Here is an 18,949-nt window from a genome sequence, read left to right as displayed (position 1 = left end):
TCTCCTGCTGCTCCATCAGTCTAAGTCTATTGACCACAAGTCAAGTCCCACACTTGAAAAGTGAAAAGTAGTGCCTATAGCTCAGTGACTTTGCGCCACCTTCCGGTCCTTTTACCATGGTGCAAAGTACGCTGTACCGAAAAACAGCTGGTCAAAAACATATTCATTTCAACACTATTGTTACGACGGAAAATATCTACCGATATCATATTATGACGAAAGAGATGAATTAAGGAGAAAACAGCATGCTTAAAGACAGTGCAGTCAAGGAATAGATTCGTCCCTGTATGCACCATTTTAAAATCCTGATCCACACCTCACGCATTTAGAACTATGTGCAGGCAAAGGTGTGACCGGCCGTTACTTTGATTATTATTAATATATCTCAGGAGCGGACCTATCCACACATTGCTTATAAGGAATTGTTTCTGTTTTTCTGCTTGTGTTTAATTAATAACGGGAAACATGAGAAAGATTGCAAAGCAGATTTGGTTATGTGGCTTATGTAGCGACTTCGCTTTTAATGGCTAATTGATCGGTGGATCTCATCCCTGAAAAGAAGGGTACTGGCTTCGACAACATGGGTAGCCAGCGCGCTGCACACCCCCACAACCCTCGGTGTAAAGCAGCGCCGCCTGTTCCCGGGTTTTAATGTCAGCAGAGCCACAGTGAGATCTCTGGATGATATCTGTGTACATGTGTTATTTAAATTAGATTCACTCGGAAATTTGTCAAATGTGACAGTTCGATTCAGACTCCTGGAATCCAGCCATTCTATGCCCCAGAAGCTTATTTAGTCAGGTTCAAATTGGATTCAGATATACGTTTCTATCTCCTCGGCAATCTGTAGCTGCTGGAATAAATATACTTGCACTCTCCATGCTGGTATATGCCTCTGATTAGAAAATGTCCAAGGTGTGTTAAAAGCATGGCATTTTAATTACTGCACTGCAAGCAAGCCACTTTAAATCTATTTCACTCCTAAAGTCTCTCTCTCAGACGCCGTAGGCTTATGGTAACACACACTGCCTTGCACAAGTCCTCCCCGATAACAATTCAGTGTGCCTTGACATTCTAATAGAACACTTTCCCAATGAACACCATTGAGCTGGGCACTGAAGCAAAAATCATTAGGTAAGCAAGATAATCAAAATGGAATCAGCCATTATCCACAGCACATCTGTGTACGCTACACACTGACAAACCCGAGGTCTCTGAAGAACCTGCTGTATTTCCAAGAGGATAATGCACCGGTTGTCACGTTTCCCATATTCATTTTCATGGGAGTGAGATGCTGACTTTGCAGCTGCTCAATCAGTTTATGAATGTGACCCTCAGAGGGGCAAACCACTATCAGAACCATAGAACTATGTTATCACCATTATTAGGAAGCTTAAACAGTAGCCGGCTATAGGAGACACCAATGGAATTGGAAGCTGATTGTGATTGATGTGTTCCTATTAGCTCCTCTGTTATCTCTCTGGATGGAGAGAACAACCACTGAGTTGTAACACAACAGATTACCTGGGTTTCCAGTCCTAGACGGATGTTTAAATAAAATATAGACCCTTTTACCAAGACACTCATTTTCTCTCGGAGGTGCTCAGATAATTTCATGTCAGCTGCGATTTGCGGTGACTCGCCACTCAATAAACATCTTATCATTAATATTTTCTTCTTCTTTATAAGGAGCATTTCTTTGAGGTTCGCATCACACACCGCCCCTAGGAACGGTTTTGAGGTCCAAGGTGCTTTGCTGTGAAATTCTACCCCCCCCTCCGTTCCAGTGTGCTTTGCCAAAATGATTGATTGTGACTAGCGGACTGGGTGTCCGGCATTACCCAACAAATGACTTTGGCCCCTAACAGCAGACCTTGGCCAGACAGAAATCAATATTTCACCATTAAAATCTATCAAAGAAGAGTTAAAGCACCAGCTGTCTCTGCCGCCTTTTTGCAGTGTGCGAACATTAAATCCGACACTTGTAGTACATGAGTAATCAATATATAGTAGTTCACAGATCATTTGTGGTCACCTTTTAGCTGTGATGGATGCCATGAATAGTTGTGATTTATTTTGTCACACCATTAAACAAGATTCTGTCGAGTTCCTTCCTGATTTCATTTAGGGGATCATTCTTCACACTTCATAAGAGCGAGAATGAGCGAAAGGCAAGAAGAGGGAGACCAGTCCTTCCCATTTTCTCAATAAGTCACTCCATACAGATTCTGTGTCCTACAGCCTGTGTAAATTCCTCAGAGGTAGGACAAACGGAACTGCTCACTGCCTGGCATATAGATAAAATGTTAAGCGACCTATGAAAACATATTTGCCTATTCTCCTATAACTGACGTGGCTTAACCCCCCACACTTCTTTTAAACTCTCCTTCATTCACATTCGTGAGGTTTGTTTTGTAAATGTACAAGTTAATACCATGCAAGATTAAGGGGGCCGAAAAGGAGCCTGTGTACAGAAGGCTTTTTGAGTCTATTGCTTATTACTTTCCGTTTACAAAAACGGATAAATAGCAGGGCATGGAAAAACAGAGGAAGCGGAACCAGTAATGCTGCTCTTTCTCTTAGGTGCAATTTGCGAGAACGGGGAGAAGGTTTGTCATAGGCTCCGGTGAAAAATATCATGTGCCCGCGACGCAGGGTGGGGGTAATTGTGAGGAAAAAGGGCAACAGAGGAAGCAATTTCTTGTACTCAACCAAAAGTGCTTTATCACTTCTCCCTCACGTCAAGGACAGCCCCTCCATCCCACCTCCGATCTCAGCCCGGCCCCTTCTATCACGGGGCCGCGGCTGCACGCAGGGCTGAAGACAGGAGGCGCCAGCCTGTCATGGACTGGCACAGGCTGGATAAACAGCTGTAAAATCTGTTGTCTTCTGAAAAGATCCCCCTGCTCACCTGGAGCCCTGAGGATTGATATATACCGTGTTTATTAAAAATGGATGTTGACAGTCTTCGGGTTCTGAAGCCAGCTTTGTAGGGATCCACCTGCCCCTGGTGTCCAGTTCGACATTTAATGGAAATCTGGCTCCATATCAAAGATATCCATAGCGACTTCTTAAATAGTCCGCATTTTGCAAGGTGTATATATTTGTCTTACTTTTTTAAAATTACAACTAATGATGAACAATTTTCTCAGCAGCAATATACTTTAAGATGGAAGCAATAATGATCTACGGGGCTTCCATATCTCTTTGAGGTGAGTCATCAAAAGAGCAAAGCTAAGCTGTGCTGTACCTGCGACACTGGAAGTATTCATGTCAGAGAACCACAGTGTTTACCACGCGACAGTGCTGCTGAGGGGTTAACTGCCAGAGCCGTGAACAAAAGTTCCCACTCCCAGGCAACACCAAAACGGCTTATGCTACAAGTTTGAAAGAAAAATTGGATTTTTGAGATTCCACCTTCAAATTCAAGGTGACCCATATACTGAGAATGTGAAAACCAATAATACAGTACATACATTTAAAAGGTGACTTTTGTTTCCCCATTTCCAAAATCAGAAAATGTGCTGACAGCCACTTACGTGGTTTAACACAGCAAGTGATACACCAACCAACTAAAGATTAACAAGGGACTTGCAAAACAATAACAACAATAGTAATCTGTCCTTGAAGCTTTAATGTATTAAATTTTCTTTAAGAGAGGATGGCATGGCATCCTGCGTACAACAAGGCTTTAAATCCAGATTATTAATCTTAATTATTTGTACGCGTAAGAGCAGGCAGTAGGAAGCAGGTAACATTAATCTACATTAAGCCTGCAGAGGCACTGCTATAGAATTTATGCTGATTCATGTCCTCCTGGTCCCTTCCGCGTGTACATGCAGGAGTAACCATGGCAATTATATCTCCAATAAGGGCTGAGAGCCCAATCTGCATACCGCTGCTGGGGGATAAAAAAAATATCATTATCCCCTGTCAATCACGATGAAGCCGTGATAAGCTTGTAGGAGGTGCGCTGCACGTCTCCATTCTACTTTTCTCATTTCAAGGCCTTTAAATATTTGGTTACCCCTCCCTTGTGAAGCACTGTTTTTTTCTTCCTCACTCCTTTCATGAAAGAAACAGAAGAAACCATTAATCTGCTGGATGTATTATTTAATACAGATTAAAAAACATGACATACGGACACAAACCTTGGTACAAAAACAGAAAGCTCCCTTTTTTATATCCCGTGCGATGATACTTCAATTAAAATACGGATTATTATTATTCATTCTGAATGCTGAAGAGGGCAATTACTCGATTCCTAAAAGTCCCGTGGCTGTTCTTTTTTTAACCAGATTCCACTGTGCTCTTTGAAAATTACAGACGGTTCTGTCCAGCCGTCTGACATTGCTCTGCTTGCAAACAGGCTGTTTCTCAGAGCAGGTCCTACAGCTTCACGGGCTCAGACGTGTGTGCAGGGGCAGATGCCTGAATAAAGTCTGGTGTCAAAAACTGTACTTTAAAGTCAAAATCTTCAAACACAGGGAGGACGCTAAGGGGGGACAAAGCGGCCCTCCCCAAGTCTAAACCCACAGTTCATATTTACTTAATGACTTCTCGACAAGTTACTTTGACAGCACAAAACCTGAACACAGTACATTAGTAACAGCACATCAGTATAAGGCCCAAATAACTGCATGTACTGTACATAGGTTTTTTCACCATTTCAAAACAGACAGGACAAACGTGAGCAGAGGCTCCCATGTCCCTGAAAGCAATCAGCAGCAGCTTGTCTGAGCACCAAAAATTCAGAACCAGTCCAACCACAAAATGTTGACAGAAAATAATGTACAAATGTTGTACAGCACAGAAACTATCACAATAGATGGAACTACTCGGGAAGGAAACACCGTGATGTAAACTAAGATGTCCTTCACTTTAAAAATCACCAGGCGTTCATGAAACTCTGAGCAATTAAAAAGTGTGCTAAAAAAAAACGCTACTTGATTTCCATTATGAAGGCATATTTTTGTTCCATTATTTCACAAATGTCAAAAAGACGTACATGAATAAAATTTAAATTGAATCAGTCCCATCAGTGAGAGCAAACATTTGTCATGAGTTTTACAAGTAACAATACTGAATGAAGACTTAAAACGAGACATTTGCAACATTTCCTCTTCATCACTGACCTAATGCAGCTCATTAAGCTTTGAATGCCTCCCGTCTTTTATACAATATATAACAAAACTGACAGATTAGCACTGTTCTTTTCACCATCCATCAATAAGCACCCCAGCGATAGTTTACTCTGCACAAGTAATTTCTATAGAAGAATACTAAAATGTTTTTTACTTCTTCTTATTTCTTTTAATTAATCCTTAATAATTACAAATGGAAATTTCTTATTAAAGTTCTGCTTTTTCAAGCTAACTCAAATCTGATTCATTTAAATAGATTTAAATGCTATTTTAAAACAAGCTAAGCAATCCCTTATTTTGCATCTTGTACAATTCCATGCAAAGATCACTGGACAAGTCTGATGCAGAATGCTTCTAATTTTACTGGCTCCAGTTCAGACACAATTGAACACTGGTTCAGGATTGAATATAAACCAGACTGATATTTTTCTAAAGCATTACTCCAGCTTGTTTAGATAAAACTGTGTTCAACACTTCTCATGTCTGTTATCTATGTCCTCATTTATAATGGTAGAAATGAGAAAAATAAAGACTACTAAATAACTACCTCCCTTTCCTAAATGGAATTACAACTTATGTACCTATATACTCCAGGGATCATCTAGGGTCAAGCTATTTACTGGAGCCAATGTTTGATGAATTATTAGTATAACAGTACATGTGTGCATTTCTTGGGCAGAAAGACTACAGAATCATAAAAAGTTGTGAAGCTCTGAAAAAAAAGCCTACATCACATGTAGATAACGTTATCAATATATATAGCAAACTACAGACACAAAACTACATTTTGAAAAGCAAAGTACAAATGTTCTGAACGAAGATGTATCTGATGTAAAACAGTTTGGCACATAGCCAAAGGTCTCAAATTATGAGCTGCAGTATGAAGGATTCTTTTAAATTATCAATGGTCTATTGCATACTGATGAGCTTTGTCATCAGACTACCTAATCTTTTTTTTAAGTAGCAATCACAGATTGCATTGACGAATACCGCACAAAAGAAACAAAACTGCAATGCTTGCAATTTTTGTAATTCAATATCATACATCGATATATACGTTTACAATTTGGCATTTTTATCTAGTCAAAATGCACAGTACAGTTAGAAAAAAAATATGAACACAACCTAAACTGCAGTCTTCAGTCCTGGTGTGTCTTGTCTTGAACAACTTTGCATTCGTACTGTTCAAAGAAAAAAAATATTTTGTTATATTGCATAATACAGAAGAAATTACATTTCAAGGCTTACCTTTAAAAGACATCAAAGCTTTCCCTAAAACCAACACTACCAGTACTGCAAAAATGAGGACCACTACATTCTGTATACTACAGAGTTTTACACAGGTGGAAGACACCACTCAAAGATACAGTATGTCATAGGGAGATTGACAAACTACTTTCAACAGGCTTTTAACTTTATATCCATTTAAACTACACCTTTACTACATGTAAAAATAAAAATATATTTTAAAAAAATATGGCACTTACCATGGCTAGCTGGCGACCTATATTACCCATTGTAATTCCTCCAGCAAAATATATGCAAGGCAGCCAGGACCGTATATACAGAAAATCTGGAGACGTGTACCTTCAAGAAAAAATTGATACGCGCACTTTACATACAGATCTGCTCATCTTAAACCACGCGTCTCACAGAAAAGTGATCAACTGGAAAATATGGAAGAGAAGGTAACATCTTGGGATCACACAGGATTATCTGAAAAAGCAGACAACACACATCAACTGCCTGCCTCCTTTCACTTGTGCCACGTTCTCTATTTTATAGAGAGCCACCAGGATTACATTGACCATGAACTCTATCTACCGTAGAGGACATTAAAGTCAAGAAAACCCCACTGTACAAAAGGTACAGTTCGGCACAGCGAATGTTAAATAGCTTGAGGCGTCTGCAGGCCAATCCACCTTGTGCTTTCATGGTTTTATGGATTTGCTCTTTGAATTTGAATGGCACATTCTTGGAAGCACCCAATGACCAAAAAAATAAAGGAGACAGTTTGCGTCAAACAGGTGGCTTTACAGCCAGCTAAGTCTTTACAAAAACAGCTGTTGTCCAAGGTTCAAACGCAAACAATAAAAAGTAATACTTACTGGAAAACACCATTATATACTAATAACTGAGTGGCTAAGGTTGCAAGGAAAGCGATGCCCATTCCCAGCCCAAACCCACTGCGGGATCTGTCAAAGGTCCACCACAGACCAATAGAGAGGGCTGCAAGTGTAAGAGACAGCTGCATATTGTTTGCAAAATCCACTTTCTGAAAGAAAACATTTTAAGGAAAACTGTGTAAATAAAAACAGAAGCCAGAAAACCCAGTCTCTCCTGATGGGAGGGAAGGTGTGAAAAGGCTGACTTAGTCCAAATCTGAGAAATACGTTCGTAGATCTAAGACCTTTAGATTAAGGGCACGGGCATTTCTTAACTTAAGAAAGTGGAGAAAAATAACCCCCCACCCTGCAAAGTCTGAACGTTTGAGCTTTTAAAACTTTGAACCACGGAAACGATTTTCTCTCCATGTATAAAGGAATGTGTCACGTTTTCCTGGAGCCAGATAAAAGGTAGTTCCGTGTAGCCTGCAGCAAGAAAAAAGGATACAGCACTCGCATGGTTTATCCCTACAAAGACTGCCACACATCGCATCACGCTGGACCACTCTCTTTTAAATTTGTGAGGCTCTCCCAGATGATTGTCAATGCAGGGGTACAATAGGCCTATTACAGCTGCAGAGAAAGAAAGACAAAAGAAACAGATGAAAAAAGGAGATTAAAATGACCTCCCCAAAACTCTTGAGGTCCTAGGTGTTATTCCTGTCCAACCGTGTCCCCACTGCAGTGCAAAATAATGTAACAGTTGTATCATTGTGGCTTTCATCCTGCTGTTATTTTTTTCTTTCAACGTGCAGCAGACCACTTTTGTGTAAACAGCAAAAATGACCTGCTGTGCAATAATCTTCAAAACCTCTGTGCCAAGAATCTGTAAAAGCGTTTATCTTAATAAACCCAAGTCCCTGGCACTCTCAAGGAGGGATCAGGAGATAAGTTTATGGAGACAAACTATTAAGCTAATTAAACGTAATCCACTTACCGTGAACCTTATCAGACCCAGCTAAATCTTGGATTTGCATAATTTAGTACGGCAACGTCAAAAAGTTAATTTACCACCCAGCAGAAATGTTCAAACTTAAACTGAAAAAGTAAACTCAAACAGATTACCGTTTCATGAATGGAAAGGTTAAAATACAAAAAAAGGCTTACCGCCTGCCATGTTACAGAATATGCACAGCCAAGCTTGGATATACTGCATGCTTAAGAATCTTGCCTTGTTTTGTACAATAAATAAAATTCCATTACATGAAGATTCACAGGCTAAGGTTAAACAACTTTAACAGTGAACAATTTCTCTTCCGCAACATGAATTTCTGAAAACGCTGTGCTCTCTAACACAGCCATTGCCAGCATGAAAACTAATACTGCTTCTGGCATTTTAAAGAAAACCCCTTAATGTCAAACATACACTCCCATCAATACAGTAATTCATTTTGAACAGAGTGGGGAACTTACTATATAACAAATGCCGTAACAGAGGAGGACACTACATAAATCGTTTAACAGACCAGTAAAATTTTTAAAATGACCCAGAGACATTGTGTCACAGAAATGACGCAAGGGAAAAGATGAAGGCAAGAAATGCAAAGTGTCAAATGTGAACGATGGTGTTAGATCTGTTAAAGTATGCGTTGTATCTCAGAATAGCGCCGAAATCTTAAAAAATCAATGAGACAGCTGCAGGGTCCAAACAAATTGTCTTTTTGTGCATGGCGGTCTGGAACCAAGCTCGCTGGTCTAGTACAGTAACTTCATATTTCAACACATGATCCACAGCACACTGCTGACCTTGTAAAAGCAGATCTGGAATGAAAACAAGCTAGTGTAACACCCCAAGCAGTGAACTAGACTGGTGGAGTCACAAGAAGAACGTCTTTGAGGAAATTAAGGATTACATGGACCAGCGAGATGCGAAAAGGGCAGCCACATGTTTTGCTTGGCTGTGGGAGGTCTCGTTTGGACTCTGGGAGCAACGCTCCATGGAGAAGTCCTTCAAACGCGTGACAGTGTGGTGAAGAGAGAAAGCACTAGGTATCAGGTTTTATAAAAAGGCCACAGCACAAAACCTGACTTCTTATAAACAGCAGCTGCATTAAAAACCTCTAGACACAATATATGTAGATGTATTTTTATATTAACCATGTGCGCATCTTTGATAATGCTGTCACAGATAACCATTTAACCATTCCTAAGAAGTATGTTCCAGTGCCTTCTGTACAGCTATGCAGCTCTATGCAGTCTTTCTGTCTGGAAAGGTCTTAGCCAATGTTGGACTGAAAACCAATGATAAGAATACACTATGGGCCCAGTTGTCAGCTACTAATATAGATGCCAAGTAAACTGGTGAAAAGTCTTCCAGGTCAAATTAAATGTGAAAAGACACTGTGCACGACGTGACTTTCTTGGAAAACAAGTGTTTAAATATAATCACGGGGTTACTTTATGATAAATGTACACTGTCTGGGAAACACACTAAATATCTACCAGATATATATCATAAAGGTAATAAAATATTTAAATCGGTGGCTGCAACAGTATTTATGTTTCAATAAAAAGATGAATAGCTGAATGATTGGATGCACAAAATGTGTGTATTCCCAAAAGTACAGTGAAATAGTCTCAGGCTTAAAGTTTTATACTGAAAAAAGGCAGAAAAGTCTTCTGTCTGGAGAGGAAAGGTTCCAGCTGTTTGCTGCTAACAGGTGCACGTCTGAGGAACTTAAGAGTGGATAAACCTCCTTGGCCAAGAGTGAAACAAGCTGGAGAGTCGAAAGGTTTAGAGATTAAATGGTGACTTGTGTTGGCACAGGGAAAAAAATACATCTTGATTTACTAAACTGTCTCATGCAGCTCTTTTGAGGTTAACCATAGTGATAGGGCTAGGTTTTCATTCTGCTGGTATTCAAGTGCAATTTGGTCAAATGAAATCCAACTCTGGTTAAAAATAGGTAAAGGAATGCAAAACAAAAATACTTTGATAAAAAAAGAAGAAATATTTGTAGAAAAGATGCTTAAAGTAGCACACTTCATTTATTACAAAGTGTTACAAAAAATACGATTATGTAAAAGGCTGACATACTTGGTTTTATTCCTAATAGGAATATTGGGAAAATTCCAGTTTTGTTCTTATTGTATCAATATGCAATGACAAAATGCTGAACCAAATTCACAGGACAACAGATTCTGTGCTACCATCACGGAGACCAGGCCTGTGGGTCTGCTCCATCAACTACATAAACGTGTGCTACTTTCTTGGGCAGGATTAAGGAATAAGGAATTACAAACGATTAAGGAACAAGTAAAGGTTAATCTCATGCCGAAAGTAGAAAGAACACAACAATTAGGCTGTCAATCTTTCTTCACCTCACACCTGAAGAAGGTTTAACCACCCAACAGTTTTTTTCCCAGTGTAGAACGAGCCTTTGCTTTTCTCTTCGCAGCCCTTTGCAAAGGACTAATCTGACTTGGCCAGTGCTCTGCATGGAGCATCCAGAACAAGCAGAGCTTCCATTTAACTTTGTCTCCAATTACGTGCAGGTAAATATTAGCTACCCTCTTCTGACTTCCAAACGTTCATTATCAGGAGGGCACCTAATTAAATTAAGGTTCCGCTTTGTTTACTGTTCTGGTTCCGTAACTGTTTGGGGAAAAAAATCCTGTCTATAGTCAAGGTGTCAACCCGACAAAAATCATACAGACTCAGAAGAACTGGATTTATGACTGATATTGGAATCCCCATCGCTTCCTAAAGGCTCACCTGAAGCCGTTCCACAGCAGGGAGGGACCCACCATGCAGAGGAGAAGATGCTGGCAATCATGTCCGGAGGGAAAAGCGTGACATTTCTCTGAACCTGCAGCAGGTTCAGCACCAGAGCAAGGAAGACCCCAATGGAAAACAGGACTACTGCCCGGATGACCAAGTTCGTGGCGCGGTTGGTCACGACGGAGATGTACGGCCCGCGGACCGTCGGCGCGGACGGCCGTCGCGTCACCTTGGGTGCTTCAGCCATTTCTGCCAAACACGGCCCCGCGAGCTGCTCTCAGAACACTAAGGCGTCTCCCCGCCGACAGCCACCTGCGCACTGGACACGGTCAGGCATCACTGCAAGCCTGGCATCAACGAGAAAACAACAACAACACTGACACTCACCTTGGTGCACGCGTCAAGAAAGGTAACGGACAAAACCGTCTTGTCAGAGGTGATCAGAGGCATTTGTTCCTATTTTGTTTTTAAACAAGGGTGCTCAGTCCCACAGCCATGAGGTCTTCACCAGAGGAATCAGACAGAATTCAAAATATTTCATTCCTCTAAGGCCAAAATGGGAGAAAACAGCAGATTTATGTCAGTCGCCACTTAAATCCCATTATCAGGTTCTCTTTTAACGCATGTAGACAATTTTGCACATCAAACTGCATAACAGTTGTTTAAATTCTCAAAGCACTGCTTAGTCTGTAGTCTACATGGTATACGTATCCAGTTTTACAACTACAGGAAAGCTGAAGATATACAACCAAGAGATAATAAAGAGAGGGGAACATTAGATTCAGCTGGTTAAACTCTATACCAAATCTAATTGTACGCTGTCTGGACAGGTGAAGAATTACAACTCAAATATGTCATGTTTTTTTTTTTCTTCAAAAAAGGCAGAGTATTACTGAATGCCAGACGCCTGAAAATAATGCCTCTGAAAAATCGTAAATTACATACTCAATAAAACATTGCTTCACCCAAAATAAATGGATTAATAGTGAGAATGGCTTCCAAAATAGAGATTACAACTCCAAATAGCCCTTTAACCATTTAAATGCAACTGACTGTAAAATAAATATGAAGCAACACCTGCTTCATGCTAGTGTTTTAGTTTCGGTGTCTGCGTAACAAGTATTATCGAGTGAAGCCTTCAAGAAACTCTTCCATTAAATGGCCTTCTTTGGGTGTTTCCTTCATGTTCAGTGTTGCCCTCAAACGGTTTTACAACACTGGTCAGTTTTGAAAGCCATGGGAGAGTGTCTCCAGTTCTGCACGATGGTCATGGACCATATACCTGTTAGGGTGTGAACGCAGAGAGGCGAGTAAGGAAGACAACAGTCTAGATGAACCCCAGCGTGCAATAATAGTACAGTTACAAGCGAACTGACCTCACATCTGCAACATGTTCGACATGGTTACTGCTTCTTCGGGTTTGGTACGTTTTGTAGCAAACCTGTGTTCAATCACAGCCACCGCAATGGTCTTGTAAGCAAGAGTACCCCACTTGAATAATGCCATTTCCTCCCCAAAAACCATTTGGCCACAGCTCCCTTTGAAAACCGGATTTACAGTCAAGCTTGTCTAGTCTTCCACTTCGATAGAATACCTAGGAAGACGTTGTTTTGGTACTTTTTGTGTGTGAATACACTTCGCAAGACCCCACTTACTCCAGTGTCAGTGAGTTGATTTGTGTTGTTTTAAAAGAAGAGTATGAATCCAGTGATTCTGAGCGAGTGAAAACACAGAAATCATGGGTCTGAACGGACTGGACTGCGCTTCTCCACAAGACGCGAGAAACGAGCATGGCAAAACCCGAGTTAAGTCAGTAAAGGAGGAGTCGTGCATGAGTCTCGCCAGTCTGTCCTGGATCGGAAGAAAGGGATCAATTTTAAGGCACGTAAACACTTTAAAACATGGCCCGTTACAGCTGTTAACTCTTCCGTCTGGTAACACAAATCCAGACAGGCCAATCACACCGGGCAGGCCTATGAAGGACAGGGGACAAACTTACTCGTCAAAACGATTGATATTTCAAATAAACGTTAACAGCTCTTGCATTTTCCCCATTCCTATAAAACGCAGTTTAAAGCAAACACCACTTATTAAAAATGAAACTGCTGACAGGGGGTACCGAGATCGAAACAGACAGTAACCTTACACAGCAAAGCGGTTTTCTCTTTCGGAGTTCTTACCTCATCTCTCACACACAAAACATTTATCCCTCTCATGCGAACTAACGCGCACCTAAAGACGCGAACGATCCTTCGGTTCGGAAACTTTCGTTAGCGGAAAGATTAAACCTAGGCTGAAAATAAAGTTTACCGTGTTTACCTCGGAGGACCACATCACTTCCCCGTCACTCTGCGATGTGCACGGCGCTCAACCTCCAATCAGGGTCGAGCGGCGTGACGTCATTTCCTAGCAAGAGCCCGCAGGCGCAGTGCAGTCGCATGTATGAACCAGGGAGTCAAAGCAGCCCTGAGGGATGTGGTGGAAGTTGTTGACTTTATTATTATTATTATTATCATCATCATTATTGTTATTAATTATTATTTAACGATGGAAAAACCTGGTACAGAGCATCGTAGCTGTAAGAGACAACAGCTGTTTGTGGCCACTGACATTCCATGATGTTGCAAAGAATGATGGTTAATTGGTTTGTAGTTCAAGACGGGGTGCCAGTTTGAAGTACCTGAGAAATATGCCAGAAACAGATTTATATATGTCGTAGTAAAATGAGGTGGACAGTTAAGTTACCATGACTAAAACCTATAGCTGGGATAACAGTTGGGCACTGTCTTTGGTTCACAAAACCAGCCTGCTCTCTTTCCCTTCTCCAGCGAATAACTGTGTTTTGCTCTGCCTATCATCATCTTCTTTCTGGGAAATTCATGATTTGGTTTCCACCTGCCCTGTGATTTCCATGCCTCTCCAGTTGGCCTTGTCGTCAGCGTACATCTTGTTAGCGTGGAAACAGGGGATTTAAGCGCATCAGTCCAGCCCAGGAGTGCCAAAGCTGGTCTTGGCGAGGCAGGGTTTTAAACAGGAACAGGCATGATATCGCTAATTCCCCCCTTTTTAAAATGTACTGTTACTTATCCACTTCACGAAATACTTATTTAGTGAACTGCGGATTCCCAGCGGGCCTGTTGCTGGTATTTCATCCTTATCAGGTTACTGGTTAGAACACAACAGCACACAGGTGCACTATACGTTACACAGCTGAGCCATTCTCTTCATTACTTTCCATATTTAATTTTTTAATCTGATAATGCCCTGCATATGGATTTTGTGATACTATAGATTATTTGGCTTTTGGCCATGGCAGTGACAAAAAAAGCATTCAGTAATTCTGTGAGCTTTAACTCTGCATCGCCCTGGAAAGATGATATATTGTACTTTCATTTAAAAATCAATTGAAATTGAAATATTGAAAGGCGATTTAGCTAATTCGATTTTTTTTAGTTTACAGTTTATTAATGCGAACAATATTGCACGAGAACAACTTGCGATGTTTTGGAAACTGGGCATGGCTTTAGCAACATTGACACAAATTTCACGAGGAGATGAAGCCGGGAAATCCACAATAATATATATTATGTAAAAATTAATGTGAATTATGAGGGTGTAATATGGATTGTAATGAAGTTCTTGACTGGCGTGTTTATGCTTCATATTCCAACTCCTATTTTATTTTCAGGGTATTCTTATTAACTAAAATGTAGTATATACTGTACGTTGATAATAGATTTATCATATTTAAGATCAACATAGTTATATATTATGTAATTATAATAATTCTACAAATTGATCATATATTTTTTTATTTGGTATTCATGGGATGCACATTTAGAGCGGAGAAGAGTGTGTCAGAAAAGATCATTTCAACAAAAGGTGCCAAACAGTGTTCAAAATGGACGTTGGTACATTGCATTTGTTTCCCAGAAATAATGGGTTAATGAAAAGTGTTTAAAAAAAAATCTGACGATAAGCTTTGTGTTGTAATACTATGTCAACAATGTAATGTAAGCCCCTTTGTAATTAATACATATAAAATTCCAAAATGCAAGTCTTTACACATCTTCATTGTTTATCCGCAGTGATAATTTAGCCTTTTCCCCTAAGCTACTTACAGCTACCACCATCATTCCAAATGACAAGTGACTGTTGTGCTGTTGATTCTAATTAGTAACCAATTAGCTCATTATTGCTCTGGTTAATTGCATTTTGCTATTAGGTTACTTCGGTAATAAGGACTTTATAATTAAAAGCATGCACTGAATAACATTGATTAAACAAGAGCCTCTAAATGAAGTACGTATAAACACATATACAAAGCCTTGACTTAAATAAATAGACATCCTCCCAGATTAAAATCAGCCATTGAATTCCCTTAAACACATTGTTACCTAATAGGATACTGGCAGAAGCCAATTGAAAATCTTCATACTGTAGCACTGCACATTCAGCTATTAACTTTAAACCTCAAATACCTCAAAGGCCGAAACTGGTGCTGTAGAAAGGAGTCTCAAGAGATTCTTTAAATGTTACCTCCACGGTGTGGTATAAAATGCAGGAGCTGCAAGACACTGAACACGTTCCACACACTGGGCATGCCATTTGGCAGTTCTCGGGCAGTTCTCACAGATGCATGTGGTCCCATCAAGCACTGGATTACTCATTGATCCATAGTGTAAAATTGCAGTTTGATTTTTTGGGACCCATTGAGAGCATGTGATCTATCTTTGACAGATTACTGTGAAAGCATTGCACTCCCAGAATTCTAATTCCATCATAAGATTAGTGTCTGTAGGTGTGTGTGTGCTTTTACTAGTTTCAAGATTATTGTGATTATTGATTGTGATTTTGAGGCAATTCTCTTTGTTCGAGGGGATAAGAGCATTGATATTGTAAATGAAGTTACAGTGCAAAACAGTTGTGAACAGAAGTAAAGTGATTCACTGTCAATCAATATTAGTTGCAGCTATCTAATAAAAGCAAATTGAACTGTTTCTTTATCTGCCGAGTTATTTCAGATTAAAGTATTTCATATTTTCGTTTACTGGAAGGAAGGAGCATGCCATGTTTCAGGATATCTGTGTAAGCTCAATGGATGGTACAGTGTAGCGAACAGCATAATCCGACAGAGTGTATTACAAATACTGCATAAAAGTATAATAAGTGTAAAAATAAACTGCAAACTAGAGAACTAGGATTTCCATAATCCACTTTGATTTCTTTAGTTCCATAACTTAAGCCTATTAGACCACATACTAGAGCAAATCAAATTTGTTAAGTGAACACTCATGAGTAACTTGAAAGGAATCATAAAGAAAAAAAAATCTGAAGCAATTACAGTTGCTCAAAATCTGTGTATTACATGGTATTAAAAGTACCCAAAGCACAGAACAGTAGAAAGGAATTTAATTACTATGCAAAGAGCGTCCTTTGGAAGAAGGCAAAGGAGGATTTGATTCATTTGTTTTCAAAGAAACAATCTGAGCAAGAGAAAAATATTTGTATTGGTATATATCGTGTACCCATCCACTGGGTAGCAGAAAGCTGCTTATTTTATAATGGTCACAGGACCAACAGATACTGGAGACATAAAGTGAGATAACAACAGGGCTGGGATGGCAGTCCAGTCTCAGGACACGCACACAAACCAGGCGCACCCATCGAAAAGCCATGCAAGCACAAGGGGAACATGCAAGCTCCACACAGACAGTTGTATGAAACCGAGACCCAGCATCTTAGAAGACAGCAGTGCTAACAGACTCACCACTGTGTTGATGTACTGTATGAATGCCCCTTTTCTAGCCTTGGATTGACAAAGACTCCTGATTATATTTACCTGCAGTATAATGAACTTAAAAAAGAAAACAAGACACCGAATTTACTTTATATCAGCTGAAACAAGTTAAAGGTAAAAGGGCGATAATAATGAAAAACGATATGCCACACCGGCACTGTGCAACACTCCAGAGTAAAATCAGAGTCTGAAAATGTGAAAAGTGAAGGTAATGAAGTGGCGACAGAGATGATGTAAAATATTTTACAGTCATCTGATGCTTGCTCCCATTCCGTTGCGATCTGTATAGACGAGTCCGAACCTACAGCCAGCACCATTTGCCCAATGTGCAGCATGTGTTATCTCTCTATAAAGAGGAACATTATCGCTTGTTAATTCATTTAGAGCATTCAATGGTCAGTTCTTATCAGTTAATGCACTTTATCACCTGCACTTCAGGCTAGTGTTTCAAAACCCTTGGAGATGATCAGCACTCTGAAGTGAGGGCAAATAACCTGCTATTAGGCGCTGGGAGCAGGGAAAGAGTTTCAACGATAAGTGAGAGTGGTCAAGCACCCGATTCATCATCCTGTTCACTCCAATGCGGAGAGGCCCTTTTTATCAGCACTATTTGCACCAATGTCATAACCTCTGGTATAAATCTTCTGTCAGGGCTCCTGTTCGAGTGAGCTCCCTCGCCCCATTACAATCCTAGCCCCCACATAATCACTCCTCGACCTTTGGATGTCTTTAATTAACCTTTGACCCCAAACATGTAAGCCCTGGTAGATTCAATTGCTGAAAGCCAATAAATGTGCATATTACACGATTCGCCTATCTGGCATTCAGTTCGTGTTTTTAAAATCAGACAGGATCTCAAATAACTGTTAAAAGCACCCCCTAATTTACTCATTCTTAGGTGTGTGCCTAAATTATGGTAATTTATAAATATCCCAAAGTACTTTCATTTAATGTCAGAATTTGTGTTGGATAGAGGGCATCAGACAGCTGATATTTATGCTTTCAGGGAGGCAAAACATTTTGTTGTTTTATGTATTTGTGGTTAAAGGGTATTTCAGTGCACATTTGCACTATAAGAGAGTAAAAGAACCTTCAGTGGCACGTTCTCTTCTGTCTAAACAAATCTGGGTAAAATGGTATTAGTAATTAGTCATTTTAATAATTGTATTTTCGCACATAGCTGGGAAGCTTGAAGAAGTAGGAAGTTTTCAGATCAGTGAAATATTTGTGATTTTTAAAAAATAAATACAAGACTATTTACTCCTTATGTGAGTTACAATATTTTCCTTCCTTTAATAAGATAGTATAGATACAAAACCTAGTATTTGATCCACATATGATTGAAAAATATTGAGACATCATGGACTGATTGGCTTTAAATCATTATCAGATGCCATCAGTATTCCTTTTTTCCCCCATATTATGCTTCCAAGATAGGTCTGTATCTTAAAGAGCATATTTTTCATTTCAATCTTTTCTACAAAGCGGCACACTATACTTAATACAATGTATTATTTTCCTGGAATTATTGTCATAACTGGTTTAGTTTAAAGTGCTTATATTATTTATTTATTTTACTTTTTTATTTTTCAGTCTTCCATCCCTTCTTTGTTCAGGAATTGCTTCATGCTTTGAAAAGGCAATAGACAGAGGCAAAGGAAACAACCGATTCTAAAGCACAAGGACAGATCAAGAAATAGTTCTGACGGACTTGGGACTAGTTCTGTAGCAGTGCTAAACATCTGCTAAGCTTTGCGACGTGGGCGCCTTTAAGGAGTCACTGAAGGAGAAAAGGCAAGGCAGAAATTAATAGAGAAATATGAGTAATAGGTTCATTTCTCCCAGCCTCTCAGGGGAAACCTAAAGGTATTCACAAGCCTGGTCTGAACTCAAAGTGGTGAGGCAATCAGATTCCTCCTTATTTCTTTTTGAAAAATGAGAATACATGATTCTTGGATTATTTTCAATAAAAAAATACACTTTCATGTAGAATCTCTTTAAGCAAAGCAAGTTAATTATACAGTAGCTGTATTAGTAGATGCCGTGTAATTGTATGGTACTGTAGGTTGTGTACGTACAGTAGTGTGGTTTATATTGTGTTGGAAGCATTGTGTAAAAA

At 39.7% G+C, this 18,949-nt stretch overlaps 1 protein-coding gene across 4 annotated transcripts; it reads right to left on the bottom strand.

The window, feature by feature from the left end:
• Positions 1-4,096: 4,096 nt before the first annotated feature.
• On the bottom strand, positions 4,097-13,424 carry insig2 (insulin induced gene 2). 4 transcript variants are annotated; one of them, XM_006636362.3, is made up of 6 exons: positions 13,350-13,424; positions 11,025-11,377; positions 7,758-7,882; positions 7,253-7,419; positions 6,632-6,731; positions 4,097-6,325 (listed from the first exon to the last, which is right to left on the bottom strand). In XM_006636362.3, exons 2-6 carry the CDS (start codon positions 11,275-11,277, stop codon positions 6,284-6,286), a joined length of 687 nt encoding a protein of 228 aa, XP_006636425.1. In that variant the 5' UTR covers positions 11,278-11,377; positions 13,350-13,424; the 3' UTR covers positions 4,097-6,283. The 4 variants fall into 4 exon arrangements, with proteins under 4 accessions (XP_006636425.1, XP_015214124.1, XP_015214123.1 ...); XM_015358638.2 differs by having other exon boundaries at positions 13,341-13,400; XM_015358637.2 differs by lacking the exon at positions 13,350-13,424 and adding an exon at positions 13,211-13,334.
• Between the last annotated feature and the right edge of the window lie 5,525 nt (positions 13,425-18,949).

The sequence above is a fragment of the Lepisosteus oculatus genome, chromosome 12 (assembly GCF_040954835.1).
Source record: "Lepisosteus oculatus isolate fLepOcu1 chromosome 12, fLepOcu1.hap2, whole genome shotgun sequence".
In the NCBI taxonomy this organism is placed as follows: Eukaryota; Metazoa; Chordata; class Actinopteri; order Semionotiformes; family Lepisosteidae; genus Lepisosteus; species Lepisosteus oculatus.
The sequence above is the reverse complement of the archived record's forward strand: the minus strand, read 5'-3'. Positions and strand labels throughout refer to the sequence as shown.